Raw genomic sequence first — 23,312 nt, forward strand, 5'->3', positions numbered from 1 at the left:
AGCCGAGCTAACCTTGACTCATGGCCGGATTTCTTGGCGATCCGAGTTGACTGGACCGATTCTTGAGTCGGTCCAGCAAGTTTGCTAACTTTCTTTCTATGTTATGTTGCTAATACAGGAAGCAATATTTCCACAGTTGAACTAGTGGGACATTTTGGACATTTTGTGGCAGACCTTTTTTCCTATTTCACTTTTGCCCTTATAGGGGCACCTTGCTTTTCAGTGGTAAGGGCATTTTGGTCATTTCCTGCCCTAAAAAATAAATATGCTACAGTCACATATATCAAAGTGTGGAGAGAATGAAACTATGGGGGTCCGGGAAATCCTGTAAATGGAATGCAAGTATTATTGATAGTTAAAAGCAATGTTATGGAAATAATTGTTCGAATCAAATCGGAAAGCTTATGATTTAGTGAATTGGATAAATCCAATCGGAATTGTGCAATCAAATGCTACCTTAGTTTTTAGGCGTCCGCAGGATATTTAGGCGAGTTTTAAGTCAGGTAGGATAGCCGTTGAGCCTCTAGGGCTTCTAACTAGTTTGATTTGTCATAGGCTTTTGAATAGGATTGTCAGCCGATCCTTTGCCATATCTGACTTAAAAGATGTTTACGAATTTGGATTTAATTTAAAGAAAAAAAATCTAACATCATACCGATTTTTAGATTCACAATCGAAATTTTATATAAACTTGTTTTTTAAATTTACATCTGAATATGATTTTTAAATACACTGCCAAATCCAGACCAGATTGTGACATGTAGGAACTGACTTTCAAACTGTATAGATTGTTGAATATAGGATATTTAAAATTGAATCTAAACCCAAATCTAATTAGATCATAGATGTTTATTCGAAACAGAACATGAATTTTTTTGTCAATTCTTAAATCCAAATTCGTTTTGGTGTCTTAATGGGATGTTAAATTCCTTGTTTTTGTTTCATATCCATTTTTTGAAAGTAGTTCAGTCAGATATCTGATTCGCTTACATCCCTATTGAATTCACGGTACCTATATGATAGTGAGTGAGGGAAACGGGAAATTTTTCTTTTACTTGGTATTATTTTATAAGATCATGGTTCTGAGGAGGTAGTTCCATTGAAGTGGAGGTCTCCGATTTTGCTTCAATGAATGGCCTACTCCTGGTTTCATTTGCCTTGGACCTTATCAAATGCCTACTGTAGCATCCCTGGTTTCTGAGATCACCATCGGAACCATGAGTAGGAATGAAAACATTTTTCCCATAACTCGGCCATAAATATCAATATGACTGCTGATTTTCAAATTCACAGAAGAATATATATCCATGTAATACTTGCTCTCATTCCGCGATTAGCCGAAAACCACATTCTCTCTTCTTAGGTTTTAAACGTAGCCTCTTTTTCCTCTGTACAGCCAAGGGAAAACAACAACAGAAAAAAATTGAGAACAAAAGAATCAAATCAGCTGATCGGCTAAAGCAGAGCCACCTTTTCTCTATTCCAAGGCGCTCATCTAGGACCAGAGCTCCACATGTGGGGGAACATGCCCCATATTGTAACAACAACCTGATCGGAGGGATAACGTATCAGAAGTCATAGTCTATATCCGTTGCATTAGTTGATGCAGAGTGGCTAACCAACTGCCCATGTTCATCATATCGGTCAAGGTTCTCACAGGGTGCAGGAAAGATAGTGCCATATACTTGGCCCTGAACATAAGAGCACTGAAAGACATGTTTTTTCTTGTACTGAAGACCAACAGACATATCTCGGAATACCACACCCTTCACCGGTATCTCCTTGCTGCCTTGAATGCGAACAGGCACACGAACATTCTGACCATGAATACTCTCAAAAACTATGTCCTCAAGTATGGGAAGCGCCTTGGGATCATAACCCTCATCAGGATGCTCATTGTAATCGGTTTTGATGACAATCCCGACTCGAAGGTCATCAAAGGTAACATTATGGTAAGAAATATGTCGCACATAACCACCTCTCCCTGCTGCTGTCTTGATTCTGACCCCACGCCTAGACTTCCAAATGTGGACATTGTCCAAGCTGACATTAGAAACACCCCCAGACATCTCACTGCCAATGGATACTCCTGCGCTGCATAAAGTTCATGGATCTTGCATTTAAGTGGAATTTATAATAATATGAGCATCCAAGCAAGCAAAGATGCAAATTGATTCGACACGGTAGACATTTGCAAATGGCATTTTTATGCAAGTTGTTTGCTAATGAGCGTGAAATAGACCAACATATTTTAAAGGCAGGTTTTATAAAAACTAAAAAGTTCCATACCATGCTTGAGTTGAATTTGGAATAATGCAACATCAAACCTAAAAGCATAACTATTAACTACCACCCTATACCCCATTCATGAAATGCAAAGATGCTGGAGTTTATCAAAAAGCAACCATGGATTATGTAGTCAATGAAAAAGCACCTTACCTTACCATCGAACGAACAACTAAATTCCGAATATGAATATTGGTAGATGGCCGACCATAATTAATTCCATATTGATCCCACCCACTCTTTATTGCAATTCCATCATCACCAACACTTATGTAACAATCCTCAATTACTACATTCTCGCATGAGTCTGCATGTAGGCAAGTAACATGATACTACAATTAGTGCTCTAAATTATGAAAAGAGAAACAAGAAACAGAAAAAGGCATTCCAATATGGGCAAGGCTAAAAGGATTAAGGATAACCAAGATACAGTTTTAATCACAAATAGATAAACAAGGAGATGCAAGTAGGGTAAACAATGTGTGCTGCCTTTCGTTTCTGTATCTAGAGAACTCTCCAAAAATGAGACGGGAAGAATAAGCAAAACATGCACCTATGGGCATGTTATTATAGAAAATTTAATCAACCGTCAAATCACATTTTCAAAGGGATATTGCAGGACCATTCAGTTGATCCTATCCAACCATTGACAATGCAAAAAAGTAGACAATAATGGAAGTACACAATTAAAGATCATAACGGTGACAATTATCATCAAAATAGATGCCAGACAGAGTTGATGTGTATATCATCTGCTCATCCACAAGGTTTTACCAATAGTACATCCTAGATAGGGAACTCTTCTCATTCAACTTGAAGGTCTTAAAGTCTGGCCACCTTGCCAGGAAAACACCATTCTAACCTCATAGTACTAGAGATAAGAGAATGCCCTATCTTACTGTCAAAAGTAACAGGCAACTGGGTTACAGAGTAACCAGAAAGGTTAAGAAAACAAATCCAAAATATATTGTCAAAAAACATGTAGATGATGATGCCAGTCATATTTAGACTGATCATCTGCAAAAGAAAACAATCATATGTTGTTTTTTTGGTGTATCCAGATCCTAAAGTGTGTAAGCACACTACCCTACAATTTGGCAGCTTTGAGTTTTAGTTTCTGTTGAACCTGAGTTAAAGTGCAATCCGAGACTCTTGAGAATGAAAGCTAGCTCCTAAGTCAAGAAATTATGGAACAAGTTGTATAATATAATATGTCTCTCTTAGGATTTCCACACACAGGAAAAATTGCAAGTGAATCAGTTTTGGGACAGAAGCGAGTGTCCAAAGCATGAAGTTCCAATAAATCACACTTGATTTTCCCTAAATAACCAATTATTTAAAGACCCAGCAAATTTTATAGCTGGAATAAAGCATATACTTACCTGGATCAATGCCATCTGTGTTTGGAGCATCATGCAACGGAGCTAAAATTGTGACCCCAGATATATGTACATTCTTGCAGTCAAAAGGATGAAAATTCCAAAATGGAGAATTGCGTAAAGTGATGTTTGAGACCCGTATGTCAGTTGACCACATTATCTGTACAAGAGGACCCCTAGTATGATTAAGAAGCTTTTTCCGGTGCTTCTGCCACCATATCATACCTTGTCCATCTATCGTGCCATTGTGGCCTGAATTGCAAAGAATAATATTTCAAATCAGAGAATTCTGTTACCTTAAACAGTAAAAAATAGCTAAAATAAAATTCATGGCATGCAAACATTGACAAGAAGACCACATTGGTTGTAGCACTTTTGTGCTTAGTACATCAAATAATCAGTGCTTCAATCGCTTGCTACATAAATAGAAGTGACATTCAAACTGGAAGCAAACGGTGATATTATCAATTGCACAGGAGCAATCTGATTTTCCTCCAAAGTCTCATGCTTAGGATTCAAAACTGGAAAGGATGTTAGCATTCAGAACAGTATCTTAACATTCACTATCAAATATGCAACCTTAGATGGTAGAACTAGCTGTTGATAATGCATGTGCTCGTAATTGGATTGCAATGAATACGAGATAGATAATCTTGGTCTCTTCTCTATATCTGAACAATATATCCTCTCTTATTGACAATGTTAACTGTTATCCTCTCTTTTGCAACCAAATAACTCTCGCATAGAAGACATTTCACTTATACCCATCATTGCATAGAAGTAAACAACATACAAACAGCCCAAGGATGCACGTGAAACCGAAAATATATAAGCTTCAAATGTTTTACTTTTAAAAAAGTCAAAATCCACTTTTGATCCTATTCATATGTTCAATAACCAGAAAAACTCTGTCCAACAAATCATGACTAATGAATCTCAATGTCAGGTTACCATTCACATCCTAAGAACTGTATCCTGGATCAATATTGTAGCCAGGTATCATGGTGCATCATGTGGCACATATCAGAACAATGTGGAAAACTGATAAATTACACCCATAAAACTACTTTCAGGGGTTTAGCAATAACGTATTGTGTACGGCTTATATACAGCCCCATATCTTCTCTTATGACACGATACGAGGTGTATCTTAAACTACACCTTCAAAACATAAAAATGGCAAAAACAAAAACAATGTAAGGTTACATAAATTCCTTAAGACTGGACAATAAGTTTGTTATGAAGAGCATTCTTGCATATATGAAGTAAAAAATAAAATAAGATATAAGAATGAAATTTTTGCAACAAAATTAGGGTTTTCATGGTTTCTGTATGAGACCATTGCCTATCATCCAAAAGAAAGTTCAAGTTTTATGACCATTAAGCTGTCTCAAACTGTAAGGAGTAACTCATAAATAATAAAACTGATTTATTTGATAGCCATAAGTATTGAGAGTGCTTCAAGTGGAAAAGTTTAATTATTTCTAATGACAATATGGCAACATGCATGTTTTAGATAGCATATCATTGTTACTTTGTAATGCTTTAAAATTCATGTTCTTACAGAGAGCATTTTCTCTATTTTTTCTTTTTTCTTGTTTTTGTATTTTTTCCAATTTCAACTTTTTGTGTTAAGTGACCTGCCTAAATTTGGGCCCAACAGGTATAGGTTCCATGACATTTTTTTACAACGTGGACTTGTATAACAGGCTGATGGTGCTGGTTCTATATCAAGGCTTGATCTACAAAAACGGAAAAAAAAAAAGCTTCCTGTTCATATCTCCATCAAATGAGCTTCAAAATTGTATGCACATTCATCTGTGTATGTACACACAATACCACCAACACCAGTTTCTAGTATGACATAGAGAATCAACACTTTACCTGTTATCTCCACATCTTTGAGCTTCTGACCATGGATCAGACTGCCGTATCGAGGTCCACGATGCTCCCTCCCATATCCATAAGATGGCAAAGGGGGCATCAAAGTCCAGTACTTTTCATCCTATCAAAGCAAAAATATATTAGCACCTAAAATCAGCAAGTTATTTATGTCCAACGTAAAATCAAACAATTAGTAACTTCAAAGTTAAAAACAGAAGAAAAAAACAACCTTGCAAAAGGACATAACTTATGCATAACAAAGATGAAGATATAACCCAAAGAACCAAGTATGACCAAAATAGGCAAACAAACAAAAATTGAAACAAATAGTAAATCATGCTCACAAATATCAGCAACATCATGAAACATCACAGGCTTAATAGCAGAAAAGAAAAAAGACAGATAATTCTTCAGGCAAATATTGAAATATTTCCAAAGCGTCACCCGAAAATAAATATCACATTAATATCTATGTTTTCCCTATTTTAGAAGGAAATCCATTGTCTATGTGTACTTAAACTGTATATCTTCCACTTATTGTTTCTATTCAGATTCTAAGAACTACACTGAATTGCTGTCAACATTTTTGTAGCGAAATTAGTAGGGAACTCATAATGTCATCATTTGTATTTATTCTTAATATGTTCTATTTCTTAACATTCTCATTTTTCCAAAAGGTTTAAAAACCTTCCACAAAGAATGGCCCCTATAGTGATGTTTGTGCTACGCAGTGGCTGAAGTCTGAAGATGTACATGACAACACCAAGACAGAAGAACATTTAGACATAGAGTAAAGTTATGAGCTCTTGATGAAAGGAAAGGAAAAATAAATAAATCCTTTAGTAAGTGAGCTTGGACAAAGGTGATCAACACAGGAACACATTGGGGGAAACTAGGAACACAAGGGACCACTCGTTTAGCAAGGTGAAAAAAAGGCCTCCTATATATGAGCAGACTTTCATACCAGATGAACGAGAATAAGTATTTAGTTTGACGTCAGCGGCCTTTGTTATGTAGTAGACATCGGGGAGTCCAATAAGCATCCAAGCAACAGAAATTGTCCCTAAAGGAGGTAAACCAAAGGTTCTAAGAAAACGCTAGCAATGGTCACCAACGTGCCAGTCGTTAGACCATGATTCCTTAGGTGTGAAGTGGCTTCCAGTTGCGTGTTTTCATCAACACTTGCAACAACTTTTTTAGGTGTATAGGCTCAGAATATGAAAATCATCTAGAAGCACTTCAAACAAAACAAAACTTGTGTCATTCTCATGCTTTAGTTGGAAACAAAATTAAAGAACTCTGTTTCTAACATATTTCCTTTTCAAAATGCTAAAGATTTTCAATAGAAATATAAAGATACTTTCAAACCTTTAAATAACTTTAATGTCCTTGCCAGTTGCCATACACACACACGCACTCTGAGAGCCTGCTGGCGTTGTCATGCTATTGATGATTGGCCAGTAGGGGTCGATTTAGTCCGTTCTGATTTAAATGTTTTCGGCATCATATTGGACCGTTCCCTAAGCAAATAAAAACAATAATTCGCCAGTAACAGCAACATGAACAAAAACTAAAAGAATTTGAAACCAAAGATTGCAGGCAACAGCAGAGAATGGTGAAAATGACGATTCAGACAACGATGTAAACGATAGTCAGGGTCTTGATAATGACGAAACCAAAGTGTACGTTACCACAAATATGATCGGCGTACATGAAGGATGCATGACGTAAAAATAAGTGAAGAAACTAAACAAACGGACTGATAAATGATAATGAAGACTAATAATTAAATGACTGAATCCAGGAGTAACGAGGTAAATATTAAAAACAATAATGAAGATAACGATGTCGATGATGTATCACTACGAACAGCATAATTAGATCCACAGATAACAGAGTAGATGAAATCCACGACGAGGATGATGACTCGACGACAATGCGCACCTCAATCCCCAGAATGACTGAATCTTCAGCGAGGAACAGAGTCATATGACTTGTCAGATTGAAGGGCGCAGTCAACCAGATCCCAGGAGGAACATTGAGCTGTCCTCCCCCATGCCTCGCAATCTCCGTGACAGCCTTTTCGAACGCCTCCGTGTTCACCTTCTTCCCGTCGCCGACACCCCCGAAATCCGTCAGATTAAACACCTTATGCCGGAGATTCGGCACCGGCCGGGCGGGAGCCCGCAATGGCGCCTGCCTGAAGATCCAGAGCCCGTTGAGGGAGCTCTTCTGCCAGAAGAAGACGGTCAAGAAACAGCCGATCCAGAAGACAAGTAGCAACACCTGGTAACGGCAGGAGAGCAAGGAAGAAAAAGCAGTCGATATCCCGCGACGTAGATCCGACTTGCTCCGATGGAACCGAGGAAGTCCGTACACGTCGGCCATCTCTGACGATTACGGGCACCCAGCTAGCGGCGGGAGGAAGAAGAGCCCGTGGAGTTCAAATGAGAGTAGAGACAGCGCTTCCTGGGATACGAAGATGGACTATCGCATAAACTAGCATAAAGAAACCAGGGACTATCCACCCATTGTCAGGAGAAATCTCTCCCTCTCCTTCTAGGGCTTTACAAGAGAGAGAGAGAGAGAGAGAGAGAGGATCTAGTTTCTAATTCTACTGATCGAAAGTGAAACCATGGTCTCTCTCTCCTTCCTTTCTCTCTTTCTTGGGAGCAAACAGAAAGGGGCCGCAGAGTTGAGGCAGACCACAGAGTCAAGATGGCCGCTCTCTCTCTCTCTCTCTCTGTTGCGAGCAAGCGGAGAGGGGCGAGGGAGACGACACAGAGTCGGCTGTGGACACGCTCGAAGCAGATCAGTTACACCTTCCGCCCTTTGGAAGGCGTTCTAACACCAATACCACCCTCTGTCCTCAAGGATCCTGAAAACGTGAAAGATTGAGTTCTGCTCGCACACAGGACAAAAGCAACTGAGAAATTAAAAAAATTACCAAAAAAGCGCTTGTATTTCAGGCAAATCACGAATTCCTGCATGGCTCTTGAAAGTTAAAGTAGAAATTCTCAAGGTGCTCTTACTATAAGAAAATATTACTTTTTAAAAAATATAAACGATAAAACTGTCTTTCATAAAGATATTTTTCTTCTTGAAAATGATGTTTTTGTTATTTGACGTTAAAATTTTTATTATTGGCAATTATTTGAGAATTTCCTTCTTTTAGAATAGTGCTACTTTGAGAATTTCTATTAAGTACATGCTTATTAACTTTCAATAGTTAAACTGTTTGAGATCTTCTTAGATCATCCTATTTTTTAGAAACAGCTTAATCGCCTTCTTGTAGTTTGTTTGACAAACAAAATAGTATGCAACTGTTTTATGAATATGACTTAAACACTGTTTGACAAACATTTTATACATTTGCAATAGATTCATAAAATAATTACAAACTGTTTTATTTACCAAATCGACTTTATTTAATGCCTCGGGTTGAGTTTAATATCAATCTCTTTACTTTGGTGATTTATTGTTTGTCCAAATATGAAGTTTTTTTCTTTTCAATTTTCAAAAAATCCAAAATATGATATCTATTCACAATCTCAACTCTTATGGGCTAACACAGGAATTCCTCTGTTAACGCCATGATCAATCAAACATGTAAGATTTACAACCTTTATACAACAAACATGGGGAGGTTTCGGTTTTTAGGAGCCAACTCTAGGGCTCAACATGAACTAGAGTTCATGCCCAGTTAGGTGGGCTCGAACCCTGCTCAAGTCTAAAGGACCTTGGCTCAAGCTCAGCTCCGCTAAATACAACCTGTTGACTCCGTCAACTTTGCTTTATGGACCTTGAATTCTTTATTAAATAACTTGAGTTGCAGTTGAATTTATGAGCATGAGTTACTTGGCTAGTTGTATAACCATAGTCCGGACATTGAAATAGATACAAAAATATGGCAAGTCAGGTAGGGTTCATTTGTACTTCGATTCCTTCCTTTTTGCACGTGAAGTTGAAGACAAGTAAAACCAAAGACTAAACCCCTTTCTCTTTAAAAAGTTTTTCTCTTTAAAAAGTTTTGCCTTGGAACTACCTAGGAGTGTTGTTCAAAGTAGCAAAATACCCATAATGAGAGCCAGAAAAATTAATTGGAGGGGCATTTGTTTAAACAAACTCAAATTTAATGGAACACTTATATATATATATATATATATATATATATATATATATATATATATATATATATATATAGTTAAGATTTTTATTTTAAAAAAAACTTTTAAGACGCTGGTGTGGGTAACTGCCCACACCAGCCACAATGTGGCTATGCCGCTACTTAATAGTCAACAGCCACTTTTAATTTGTGTCGTCAGTCCATTTGGTCACTCCAGCTTTTAAGGAATGTAGCATAGCTGACTAAGCCAATGGGCTAGTGAAACCCGTCATAGTTTAGTTCCCATGAATGTTATATATAACTGGACTGCAAATGGTGGCAGATGTTACTCTTGAGTTGCTAGAAGTAACTGTAAGTTTATCCATATCCCAAAGCAGTCGTGGATCCTAGAGGTAGAGAGAAGGGAAAAGGGTTCCAACCTCTTTGTGGTAATGCAAAACATAATTATTTGAAGTCTGAACCCCAGCAGGGGCGAAGGCAGGGGGCCGGCATGGGCCTTTCCCCCTCTTCATATTTTAAAAAATAAAAATAAAAAAAATAAAACCATGGCTTCTCTTAAAATTTTGAAATATATATATATATATATATATATATATATATATATATATATATATATATATACTTGAAATTTTTTAATTCCATCCTCATGTAAAATTTTAAAAATTATTGTTTGGCACTTGTACCAAGCACGAAGCCAAAAATATCATTTTTCAACATTTTTCTATAAAACAAGTGATTTTTTTAATGTACATATAATTTAAAAAAAAAAATTGAGCAGAACAAAAGCCCAAGCGAGCCCTGCCTTGGCTCCACCATTGCCTGTATGGCTTCAGAGAGGCTCATACATGATAATTCTGAAAAACATTATTTGACCATTTTACCCCTCCTCAAATTTTGAAAAAAAAAACACTATATTTAAAAAAAAATTAATTTGGCCTCTATGTGAAAATTGTTTGGGGGGAGGGGTGGTGGGGTAGCGCGGGCCATGGCCCCTCCTCAAATTTTGAAAAACTAAATATTTTAATTTTTTTAAATTTAACCCCTATAAAAAAATTTTGAAAAATATTGTTCAGTCTCATGTACCAAGGCTTCATACGGTCATTGTATACTTTGCAATGTGCTTTTTTTAGACGGCATTGTGAATGCTCCTGCCTAACCATTGAGAAGAATTCCTGAAGTGCTCACATCAGCAAAATATATAATTGCATGTTGAAAGTACCTTGTTTGTTTTTTGTATGTTTCATTTTTATCATTTCTGCAAATGTTCAACCTCCATTTCCTTAAAGGGCATGAGCTATATAATGTTAGTTGCTAGAAAAGTGAACGAAGGTCCAAAGATGGGAAGGAAGAATCACATTCCAGATCTTGCGCATCTCATTGGTTGGACACCGCATTTTCTCTAAGAAGAAGATGAATCCACCGGAAAATAAGTAGACATTAATAGCTACTTGCTGTTAGACACTCTTGCAACTTGTCGTAAATAAGAATGTCTGCTAAGGTGTACTTGGTAGCAATTTATTTATTTCGCCAAGAACAAGTACTGTATAATTTGGTAGTTGTTACATGTCACAGATGATGAATTGAGGGGTAAAAGTTGGGACGTTATGTCAAGTTTAGTTTATCAAGATCAAGAACATGTGTTTGTTCATTGCAGGCGCAAACAAAAGATAGAAATAAATAGTTACTTCCATTTATTCTATCTTTGGCTGCGCTTTTAATGAACGAACACATGCTATTAAAATCAAAGTGGTGCACATAGAGCAGAGAAAAGTATTTCAATAGATGTGTCCATCAATGCATATCATGTTGATGAGTTCCTGTCTTTGGTGTGTATGAGACGAGGGCTTTGGACCTTTAAAGTGTCGTCCTTTGAAGCTTACATTTTCTTTATTAATGGCCTGCTCTGGTCTAAGAAACACTCAATAATTGTGTTTAAGGGTAGTTTATCCTTTATTTTCAAAGGAAATCATGCATTTTGCCATTTCAAATGCACTTTTGCAAAAATGGTGCAAAGAAAATACAGTGAGTTGGAAACAACTTGAGCTACTAGAGAATGATAACTTACGTAGCCAATCAATTGATATTACATTGAGATGGTGACCAAGATTGACAACCATTGGGCCGGGTCTTTGGTTCACTTGAATTCATCAGACAAAAGGTGGAGGATACTTAGCAGGTTGGGATTCCTAGAAGGTGGTACTTAACATTAATCAATTCTTCGAGGATCGATGGTCGTTTGCAGATCTAACCTGGGGGTTGTCTTTGTAGGCCACCACAGTTACAAATTTGGCTAAACAAGCCAGAAAAAGCTACTCATTGTTCTCCAGTGTTGACTACAGCCAGAAAGAACATTGATTTTTAAAAGATTTATTTCAGGTCAAGAAATGTGCTAGTAATTGTATAGTATTTTATAGACAAGTAAGATTGTCTATATTGTATCCCCGAGGGGGTTGGTGCAACAGATGAGGTGAGGGTTGGTAGGCAGTTACTCTTTATTTCAAACTCTCAGGCATCAACTTTCTATTATACATAAGAGGAGACGTTGTTATGCAAGTTGAAGCATATGGTGGCCTCATCTTGAGGCACCCAAAGTAGACCTAGTACCTCTAGAGAGATGGGGAGATAGATACTTGGGTTCTTCTGTTGGGGAGTAAGATTGTCCATGCTGTAACATGCTATATTGTTCATCAGGTAATTTTTGACTGGATTACCTGTTGAGACCCTTAGCATCTCAGGATTGGATTTCTTAGTTCTTTATGCAGCAAGAAGGCCAACTTTCTTTTCCAACCTCAATGCACCAATCCGAATGGTGAACAAGAATACCCTTTGTTATACCTTCTTTTGTCTTCTCTTGGCTTAGCTAGCATAAGAAAATATTGGTATTCAATAATAGAGCAATAGATAGACTGAACTAATGTGAGTCATTTGCCAATGCCACTATTTATATATCCATTCCTTGGACCGACCACCAGATTCATCCATGTCAATGAAGATGCTGACTGCCTGCAACAAGAAAAAGACACATGGGATTAGATACTTACTATCTGTATAAGTAGGTGTAGTAATATTTACAAGTTCAGCATATTCCTTTAAAATAATCTTTAAAGTTGTTTAGTTGCTTTTCAAAATTTTCAGGCACAGTAGATATGACTGTTAAGTGTTAACTGTGTTCAAGTTGCCCACAAAATTGGCTTTGGAAAAATCAAATGCTATTCTCCAAAAATCCAACTCTCAACAGTGGCATAACTTCTACCTAGATAGCAAGCCAGAAACTCATTTACAAGCAGCCATTTGTGACACGTCTAAGAAAAATGGGAAAGCCTTGCATATGGAAAAGGAGCTCGCCTTAAGACTAAGCATAGGAAAAAAAACTAGCAATCAAATCAGATTGAGACGTGCGACTCGCTTGTAAAAATTTTCAATACCAAATCCCAATGAGATCTACATGTAAAGGAATCAAATTCTTACATAGAACTGCATATGAACTGCGTATGAATACAAATCCAGTTGATAACTGGATCCAGACGTGACTCAACAATCTGGTAAGCCATACTCAATTGACAACCCCGAAAGAAAAAGGCCAAAGTTCGTGTTTAAAAGGTAACTTTTCATCTCAGTTTTTACATTGATAATCGTATCGACTATAAATCATCCTTTAAGTTACTAAACTTCGTTCACTTTATTTTTTATGCTTAATGTGTTACCATATTTCTTGAACATAAACATGAATTTTTGCAGCCTTTAGAATATATAATATGCTTTTCAAAAATCAATTTTGTGGAAATTTGTAAATATTTAAAACCAATTTGTAAGGGGCAAATATCTTCCAATTGAGTTTAAGGACTATCTTGAAACAAATGAAATTATTCATTACAAATTCTGCCTTAAAATTCTTCAAGAAAATAAGTCAGCCAAAAGAAAAGATAGACAAATGGTAGAGAAATACTAGAACTTATTTCTAAAAATATTTCAAAAAGATTTCCAATCCTTCCATGGCCTCTTCATTCATGATATATCCCATGTATTCGAACTGAACCATCTAGCAGTCCAAACAGGTCATAACTCCATTCAAAGGAAATGAAAATTACTATTATTCAATTTTTCCAATACCAAGTAGGGCAAAAAGCTTGAAGACAGCATGGGTTGACTATTGAAGTCCATAAGGGCCATAGCTCAAGGTTTTGAAAGGACCAGAATTTGAAACAAAGGAAGAGCATAACTAACAGTACTAAAGAAAAGGGTTTCAAATCAGGCTTCAAACAGCCTGAAACAGGAGAGAAGAAAATGCCAAAGAGTAATGACAAACACAATGAAGAGAACAGAACCGATCGGCACTCAGAAAAGGGATCTGGCGGACTGATTTGATAACTTTCAAGGAAAACACGAATGAGGAAAACCAGAATAGAAGAGCTTGCCCCACCCATGAGTAAATATTTCGTAGTAGCCTCATTAGACCGTACATCTCTCTTGGTACACAGGAACAACAACAAAATAGTATCCAGACAAACTGATTTTATTTTGTAAATAAAAGCAGAGGTTCACAACACAAAAGAAAGAACTAAGAGGAACAATGGGGCAAATATAGTAAGACACCAAATAGGAAAGCAAGCGACATGAATAATGTATGTATGTCAGTAACCCAAAAGGCAAAAGTCAAGACAAGATAGAAGAAAATATATCATGACATAAGGAGGGAAAATGACACCAACAAGATAAATGAAACAGGAAAACAGCTGTCTCAACGCCCAAGCAACATCGTCGGCTCTAATAGCACCACAATAAATGCAGAGGTAGACAGACCTGGACCAAATTTCTGTAGAAAATGAGGAACCCAATCTGTGCTCTCTCTGATCAGGACATGTAGCAGTAGCAGCAACAGCAACAGAAGCCTCAGACTATGAGGCAGGTCATCATATTTATAACACATGTCAGAGCACCAACGACTAAAACGCCCTGATGTAAGATGTCTAGATATTGAACCCATGGTGGATCCAGAGTCCACACTTGCCTTAACAGTTGGTACAAATGCACTAACCAGCATTATAAGATTGTCAATGCCAAATTGCTCAGAGATATTACTTATCTATCTTTGGTTCTTTGTTAAACGAACTATCCATACATATGACAATGGCTTAAAGTCAAATAATCTAATAAAAAATCCTTAACTTGAATGGTGCCTATGGCAACTGTTTCAATGATTGGTACCATGTTTATTTATAGAAGCTCATTATACCCTATCTTCATAATTTTGGTGGACATGATTATCATGTAAATTTTTTCATTACATACAGTCACATGGCATGAATTAGTATAACAACACTAAATCTGTCGACAAGGGATAGTGCAGATCTGGTTAGGCAGACAGGCTTCAAGTATCTAAGTTTCAGGAGGCCTAGATTTCAGTGCCCAGGTTGTGCATCTTTCCACAAAAGAACAAAGCAATGGGGAGACTTTCTTGATTCGTATGAGGGATACCAAGGGTTTAGACAAATAGAAAAATGTATAAAAAAGGTGCACCTACTGGGTCGGTAGGTCAGACACATACAAGAAAGGTTTGGTGGTCACCCTCGTCATTGGAAAGAATAGATTGCATCATTGCACTTGCAGCTATCTGTTAGGCATATGATGAGCAAAAACATCTACATACAAAAACCGGTTCAACTAGTATGTGTACTGTCAAATTCTAATCTTCTCCTCCATTTATTGGCCTGATATATTTAAGGTGAGATGCATTATGGTAGAAATATCACCTTTCCAATTCGAGGTCTTTCTTTCATTCTTGCAAGGCTATTCCGAACATGTGAAACAGCTCCCCAACACTTTAATGTATTTGCAACATCATCGAGCCTGAGCAAATACTCTTCCTCTGTCAATGGAAATGACCTCTGGAGGCAAAATCATGCTCTTAATTCTTAAGTGGAATAGTATATTCTCCCATAAACATAAAAAGAAAATGACCATGAGTGAGGAAATTACTAAGCCGCAAAAACATACATGGTCTACAGTATATCTCAACGGAAATGTCTGCCTAAATTGGCGATGCTTGTGTTTTATGTGGGAATTTTTTAAATAATATGTAAGCTAAAAGTCAAAAGTTTGATGACACGGAGACTATGAGCAAGTTTCATGGTAGACGACAACACCAAGAAGAAGGTACATCTCTATGTATGTAAGGATCTGAATTTCCTCAAAAAATATCTGATTTATGAAAGTAAAATCTATGCAAATGAAGGTAATTTTACAAGTATATTTTCACTTGCTCAATTCACAATTTGGGTGTTACCAAAGTAAACTACATAAAAAATGATATAAGAAGTACGTGAGAAAAGTCAATTTTAGTGTGCTACAGAAACTCAGATATAGTAAGAACAATTTTCTAAACCTAGCCAAAACAAAACAATCATATCAATGTCCTATACCAGCAACTTGAGAATCTTCACATTACTTAATTATTTCTCCTATTATGTAAATTTTCTCCACTACTTGAACCTAATGCAGATTCACCTATGCCTACAACCTACAATATTCAATATGCCCGACCATTTACCAGTTTAACACATCCAGATGTTGAAATTGTGTTGCATTTGATAGTCTGTCAACAGCTTTCAAGTTCATATAAATAAAGCATAGAACCCCAGGAATAGATGCAAAAAAGAAAACAATGTTGTTGATATCAGAGAGATAAAACCAAGAACACTCAGACAAACAGTTGCCAGAGATCTGCTAATGAATTATTAGAAGGTGCACTGCAATAAATGCAATTTTGTTATGTTCAATATTGTGGCTGTTATGACAAGACATTGAGACCATGGCAGCTTCAACAATGATGAGGATTTAGTATTACGCATGATCACTTTCTTGTGTGTCGTATGACATGTGGGAGCTGTTAGTCAACTTATACATGCTCTTTGTTATCATCTACTCGCTTAGCTGGCCTAGCTGCTGGTGTAGTAACTAGTCCCAGGCACTAATCCTGGGATAAGCCATCCAACTAGGGCTACAACTAGTCTGTTTTAGTGTAGTGTGTAGATGAACACACATATATACACACTTATACAGAGGTGCATTTAAAATTGTTGTTCTTGTACATATATATCTTTTGAAAAGGTGTGTGTCATCTCTGAATTCTACTGTCCAAGAATCTTAGTCACTAGCCACTCACTCATCCACCATGTGATTTTAGAAGACTCACATGATGATGGGACCTCTCTCCCTTACCACAAGAGAGAGAGAGAGAGGAATGTGTGGTTTAAAAATCCACACAATGGCAAGTTGGAGCTCCAGATGGCCAACATTTCAAGATGGTAAAATCAAAGGAACATATGTGCGTGTGTGTGTGCATGCACATAAATGTTTTTTTTAGAGTGTTCTTCATTTCTCTGTACATGCACACACAAGCACACATATATATATATATGGTGGGCAAAACTATGTATTTTAATAGTGACATCTTACGTTTTTATTATATTAGTCACTATCAATGTTGTGTATATCTTTTATTGATATTATTTAGTTGATTGAATGGTCCATACTAGTCCTTTTGGGTCTTGAGTGACAAAAAATGCATTTTTTTCGAAAAAATGCGAAAAAACAAGGTAAATTAAATTATCTTTTAAAAATTAGAAAAAACGTGTTTTTTGGGAAAAAAGTTGAAAAACACGGTTTTTTGCCTTTTTTTCATTTTTTCCATTTTTTTCATTTTTTAATGCCAAACAGTTTTTTTTTTCATTTTCTATTTTTTATTTGTTGCAAATCTACTTATCTTTTGATGTTTGTGTTATTAGTTTCTCACTTAATTTATTTTCCCCCCATAGCTTTTTGAAATTTTTAAAAATTTACCATATTTTTCTCGTTTTTCTCAAACTCGCTGTATTATATTCGAGAAAAACCTCACCGTTTAAAATTCCAAAACGTTATTCGTGACAATGGAGTCTTGACCAATCCGTGTCCAACTTGGCATCTTAGTAAATACACCATCTCATGTGATTCTGGATAGTAAACCTTCAAAAGAAAGGAACAACGTAAGAGAAGTTCAGCACACCACCGATACGTGATTATTCTTCTCTCATGGGAGTATTAGCATATCTACTAGGCCAGTTCTTATGTATCCTAAGCGTGTACCCTTTCCTTTGGCTACAAAATTGTGCAGTAATAGAAATGCTAGAGTAATATAAGAAAGGTGGATAAGAGGTTCTTTATGATCATAGCCACTCAGCTAATAGCAACTACAAAAAAGTAGAAGAGAAACCAGATTTTACCACATAATGTAAGGGAATTTTGTGCTTGATGCTTCTTCATTGTGTGAGCTTTGAACATTCTGACATTGTAATGTCTTATCAACACTGATACTTATTTTCACTATGGAAGATTTACTATCAGAATTGATTCAGAAAACCACTAAAAAGGTTAGTTTTTTTACTACCTATTTCCAAAATGGTTGGATAATTGGTCTTATAAGTCTTAAGCAGGGACAAACATGCCATCCTAGAATCCCAAATCATATAGAACAAGAAATGGTGCTATGTTAGGTCAAGCCCCCATGAGAAAAATCCATCTGGAAAGTGCATATCCAACTCATTTTTTACTCTAATTTTGAATCGTTTAGTAACTCTCAGACCTGCTCCATGTACTTCCACATGACGTTCATTGCGAGTAGATTTCTACCCATAAACTCCTGCATAATAGAAGAACAAGAGGAAGGAATCAGAATAACCTTAAAAAATCTAATAGTATGAGACCTGTCGTGGAAATAGGCAGCTAGATATTTTAAATTACAAACAGTTATCACTGAAAGAAAAAGGGGAAAAGAAAGAGCCAGACTGAACTTGGCATAACATTTTATCCAGGATGACATTGGGAACTTTTTGAACCTCCTTTTTGTTGATCAAGCTTAAGAGTGGTTACAAAACTTTGGGTCTCATTCTTGGTTATATATGGTTAAAGTTCTTTTCCCTCATCAATGCGCTTACTTTTATGCAATTTGGTTTTTTTATTTTATTGTTATGTCATGCTTACAGGCAAGGCTGCATCAGATTTTAAACAAAACACACATTCAGGAAAAGGAGCTAAGTCACTTGGCAAAAGAAAAGCAAGAGGTACTCAATGAAAGGGGGCCACTCAGATAGGGTGGGAACTTAATTTAATTATACATATGAAAACAACAAGGTGATGGCAGAAAAAGAACACCAAGATGTCCACTAAATATATTGGCATAATCTTAGAGCTAGTTTATATACACGAAGCTACATTTAGGTTCGAAATTGTGGAAATCACATAATAGGTAAGAGATAGTGGGTAAGAACAAAGCAACATGTATGATGATCATAAAACTGAAGAGTACTTAGGCATTAATACTCACAATTTTGAAAAACAACTTCTCCATTTCAGAGACTATATTAAAGATTATCTCAGGTACTTCCCTGTTCTGAATTGTTTCCTGGGTTGATTCGGATGGATATAGCTTTTAAATGGTGTTCTTATACATTTATGCTTTCTTGTGTACTGTTTTTTTTTTTCAGATGCAACATAAAAGTGGTTAAATGACAATTTATGATAAATGGGACAACCTGAAGCATAGGTAGCCTTTTATGCTCTATACACACTAGTTGGCTTGTTTTTAGTAAAATCTTAGGCTTTTCACTAGAACTTAAAAGCTCCTCGAACATCTCAACTTGTCCACATTCTTCTATCATTAGCCTTCATGTTTCAAATTTTCAATTATGCAGAACAGGAGTTGGGAGTCGTTATACAATACTTGAAAACTACGATCATGTCGGATTAGCATTCTCAAGACCAAGAGAACAGAAAACACAGGGCAAACAGAGGACAGGAGAACACGGTGGAGATTGCCTAAAAGTACAGGTGTTCATGTGCATTCCACGTTAAACCATTGATCACATAGAACAGCAGGGACATGCTGGCCATTCTTTACATATCTCCCTATCAAACAATCTTTAATAGTTCCAGGACTGAACGGACTATGGAGTCTCTTACGGTGCAATCATGCATGACAGAGAAGCCACCTCCCATTCTCCCATTATAATGGATGGAATTATTCAGAATGCTACAAGTACATCATAGTGCATACCTTCTTGATAAGTTGTACATCATATGATCTCCCGTACTTTTTTCTGATAAGGGTAGCTAGATCCATTCCCGTAAAGTTCAGATCATCGTTGCCCAAAATCTTTTCCAAATTCTCACGAACGAAGTTGCTCCTCACCTGTAAGTCCAATAGCAAATATCTATCAAAGAGCTCACCTTGATAATAGTAAAGACCAGATTACAGAATAAATCAAACCTGTAGTCCGACAAGGCAAGCAAGAAACTCTAAAGGCATCTTTTAGTCAGACGAATTAACCTTTTAAGGATTTGTTCCATTGCGGATTTAGAAGAGGTATACGGTGGATTTTCCACCATGAAGATGCATGGACGGAAACAGATTATTTGGCTAAAATCAAGGAAAAAGATACAGGAAAAGGTGGATGTACGGTCTATTCGTACGAATAACTGCAGAGTTAGAAAGAGAAAAAAGAAGTTCATCGGTTCATAAAACGTACGTTATCGTTCACCCCATCCTTGGACGACGGCTGGCCATCATCATCGTCATCGCCGCCATCACTGCCTATTAGGCTCCCATCTTGATTCCCAACGGCACGGCAGATGGCTGGACCAGGACGATGAAGAAGCCTGCTATGAGCGGATTTAAGGCACGGCTCAGGAGAGGATGAAGTGAACGAGATCTCCCACGAAGACAAGCATGGCGTCTTTGGCAGCTTCTTAAAGCCGTTGTTCGCCAATGCGGCAGCGCCGCCGTGTACGTGAGCGTGATGAACTGACAAGCTCATAGCAACTCTCGACATAACCCTGCAAATTGGTTCGTTTCGAGAAGAAATCAGGAAATACGACAAACCACTTGGCAATAGCTACCAAACATCATGCAAAAATAAGTGTAAGTGACAAGGCACTGCTGCCAAGCGGGAAATTGGAAACACCACTCAGGGATTCCTGAATCTTCTACTCCCCAAAAAGCAACAGACTGATTCCTAGCTACCACTTCATTTGTTCAGCCATTTATATCGCTGTAAAAGGGGAAGTCGGCTTATTGCTTCATAAGTGGCCGCTGCGTGTAGCTTTCCCTTCTGGAAAAATCAAAAAGTACATATTCTCAATTTCAATTCTCTGATTCTGCCATTGTTGTCTTTCGTTAATGGCGGATATGCAATCAATACGCTGCTGCTCCTCTAACAGGCTTGAAAATTGTTGATAGATCTCGATCGGCAGTTGCACAGAGTCAGTTTTTCTCTTTGCACCGGATCGTGAGAATCAGTAAAAGCAACAGCCAGAGAGAGAGCAAATGCAACAACCTGAGAAGTGGAGAAGGAGAAAGATGGAGATATGGTTTACCTCAGCGCCTCCTTTGAACCCGTATGTGCGAGAGAGGCCTCTTTGGTGCAACGAATTGACTCCCCAAGAGAAGACAGCAAACATGCAAATGGTTCTGAACTGGACTGCAGCGGCCGTCCTCAGCGCGTTCACAGCCGACTACCGTCCGAAGAGGAGAGAGAGCACTTGCCTTCCCCTCCCAGGCCTCAAGCGGCAGGCGCCGCACCTCTTGAGTATCGTCCCTCCCTCCAGTCTCCGTCACTGTGGCGTGCGAAGGTGGCGCTGCGGTTGCGGACGCCGGCGTCCACCAGCCCCATTCAGCAGCACATGATGCCTTCGCTTCTCACCATCGTCAACCAGTTTACGACACGTCTCTCCCTCTCCTTCTTTCCTTCCAAGAATTCTTTCCCGTTACAAATGTTTTTTCTTGGCTCTCATTTTCCATTGATACAAAAACCGCCCAAAATTAAAATAGCTTTTACAAAAGCACGCTTAAACTTAAAATTTTTTCTTTCCCCGCTCGTCAATGGATTCGATTGGATCTGGATATATTTTTAAACATATCTATTTTTTTGATATTCCTATATTTATATTTATTGGATGTCTATGAAGAGACATTTACATATTTATATTTGAATTCAGATTCACATATGAAAAAAAAATCATATGTGAATCTGAATTTAAAATCTAATTTCACAATCTGAATCTGATTTAAATATAATTTTCATATCATATTCAAATCTAAATCTAATCTGATCCAAATATAATTCTTACCTTGATATTTAAATCAGAATCAAAATTTTGAACTGAATCCATAGGATATAAAATATTTACTTAAAACTAAACGTGATCTAACTACAAATCCGAATTCAATCTTATTTTTAAATTGAATATCAAATTTTTTCACATCGAATTTTGTCTGGAACAGTTCAATTTGATACCCAATCCAGATCAAATGTATTGACATTCTTCAAAACCCTCCACAAGAACCCATTCTGTTGACGGCTATTGATCCAAAGATGACAATGAATTATTTCATATAAATATCCAAAAAATTCAGTTCTGAAATATTTTTTATAAGCGTCTATAGTTAAACAACAAAATCTTTTCTTTTTGTGACAAAGAATACATTTAGTACCAGTCACTGATGAAGAAATCAAAACCTAAGGTGCATGAACATATCACCAGATATTAGATAAATGAAATATGAAGGTAAACTAAATAAATATAATCAATTATTACCATCTAGCCTATTTACATGAATGTTATCAAAATCGGGTTTCAAATCGGATCAACCGAGCTACCAACTGGCGATTCAGCTGAATCAATTGTGAATCGGCAAAAGAATTTGAAAATTCATTTTTGAAAAAAATGAACGGAAAATTGTAAAAGTTAATTCAAATAAAAAATTCTTTAAGTAATAAAGAAGTGGCATATAGAACTCTTAAATCGACCACTGAATTAAACCCTTTCGCTACAAATTTGATTCAAATGGGTAAGATTCTTAGATGCATTTTATAAGCACGACAAAAAAAATAAATCTCATGTCTGGAAAGTCTATTTGCTGTTAAGAATTAGATGCCAAAAGCATAGAACTTATGGCCCCTAACACGATCAGACTGTGTTGGATATGATCGGATCGGATTAAAGGAGTGACATCTGATTAGTCTTAATTGGTTACGTATTTGGTTTTAAACAATTGTTGGATTGGATTTGGATCCAGATTTGAATTCAATTTTAAATAAATATCCTATATTCAATACTCATATATTTTAAAGTTAGTTCCTAACGTATGATAATGTAGTTTGAACTCAGTTGTGTATATTGAAAGGCCATATTCATGATCATTTGAAAATCGAATTTGGATATGGTATTGAATTTTCTTAGTTCATATTTAATCTGAATTTGAACTCAGATATGTAACCATTTGATAAATCAGATATGATAAACGGACATCTTATTAGCATCCTTACTTTTGAAATATTTAAATAAACATGTGTTTCTTGGGGTGAGCAGGAGGTTAACAATCCACTGCCCCAAGAACCCCCCTCCCTTCCACCTTTACCCTCCCCCCTCTTCCCGAACCCCATGATTTGCTTCTACCTCTGCGCTGCGTCAAAACTTGAATGGGGTACAATACATTTTCCAACTTGAGTGTTGCGATCTCACTTTTCCGGTCCTATTAAAGTAGTACCCACAGGAATAAAACAGGCGACGTACCTTCTACATGTCCATTGCCCGCCTACATGAGC

The 23,312-nt window shown here is 36.9% G+C and overlaps 2 protein-coding genes across 2 annotated transcripts; both read right to left on the bottom strand.

Annotated features, from left to right (window-relative positions):
- Positions 1 to 1,258: 1,258 nt before the first annotated feature.
- On the bottom strand, positions 1,259 to 8,428 carry LOC116257907 (probable polygalacturonase). The gene is made up of 5 exons (XM_031634931.2): positions 7,494 to 8,428; positions 5,550 to 5,670; positions 3,669 to 3,917; positions 2,440 to 2,593; positions 1,259 to 2,094 (listed from the first exon to the last, which is right to left on the bottom strand). Exons 1-5 carry the CDS (start codon positions 7,935 to 7,937, stop codon positions 1,569 to 1,571), a joined length of 1,494 nt encoding a protein of 497 aa, XP_031490791.1. The 5' UTR covers positions 7,938 to 8,428; the 3' UTR covers positions 1,259 to 1,568.
- Positions 8,429 to 12,485: 4,057 nt separating this feature from the next.
- On the bottom strand, positions 12,486 to 21,470 carry LOC116257895 (uncharacterized). Its single transcript, XM_031634912.2, has 6 exons — positions 21,082 to 21,470; positions 20,235 to 20,541; positions 19,763 to 19,897; positions 18,293 to 18,349; positions 15,426 to 15,560; positions 12,486 to 12,678 (listed from the first exon to the last, which is right to left on the bottom strand). The coding sequence occupies exons 2-6, from the start codon at positions 20,535 to 20,537 to the stop codon at positions 12,613 to 12,615; spliced, it is 696 nt and encodes a 231-aa protein (XP_031490772.1). The 5' UTR covers positions 20,538 to 20,541; positions 21,082 to 21,470; the 3' UTR covers positions 12,486 to 12,612.
- Between the last annotated feature and the right edge of the window lie 1,842 nt (positions 21,471 to 23,312).

Source organism: Nymphaea colorata, chromosome 7, assembly GCF_008831285.2.
Source record: "Nymphaea colorata isolate Beijing-Zhang1983 chromosome 7, ASM883128v2, whole genome shotgun sequence".
Taxonomy (NCBI): Eukaryota; Viridiplantae; Streptophyta; class Magnoliopsida; order Nymphaeales; family Nymphaeaceae; genus Nymphaea; species Nymphaea colorata.

Bases quoted from the DNA above. Each gene is read 5' to 3' on its own strand.
- LOC116257907 (XM_031634931.2), bottom strand. From the start codon at position 7,937: ATGGCCGACGTGTACGGACTTCCTCGGTTCCATCGGAGCAAGTCGGAT. The intron at 5,671-7,493 runs GTGCGCATTGTC...TTGCTTTGATAG, and splicing joins CAGTCATTCTGGGGATTGAG to GATGAAAAGTACTGGACTTT. The intron at 3,918-5,549 runs GTAAAGTGTTGA...TTTGCAATTCAG, and splicing joins CAAAGATGTGGAGATAACAG to GCCACAATGGCACGATAGAT.
- LOC116257895 (XM_031634912.2), bottom strand. From the start codon at position 20,537: ATGTCGAGAGTTGCTATGAGCTTGTCAGTTCATCACGCTCACGTACAC. The intron at 19,898-20,234 runs GTACGTTTTATG...TTGGACTTACAG, and splicing joins AGGATGGGGTGAACGATAAC to GTGAGGAGCAACTTCGTTCG. The intron at 15,561-18,292 runs GTCTGAGAGTTA...TTTTGCCTCCAG, and splicing joins TGTGGAAGTACATGGAGCAG to AGGTCATTTCCATTGACAGA.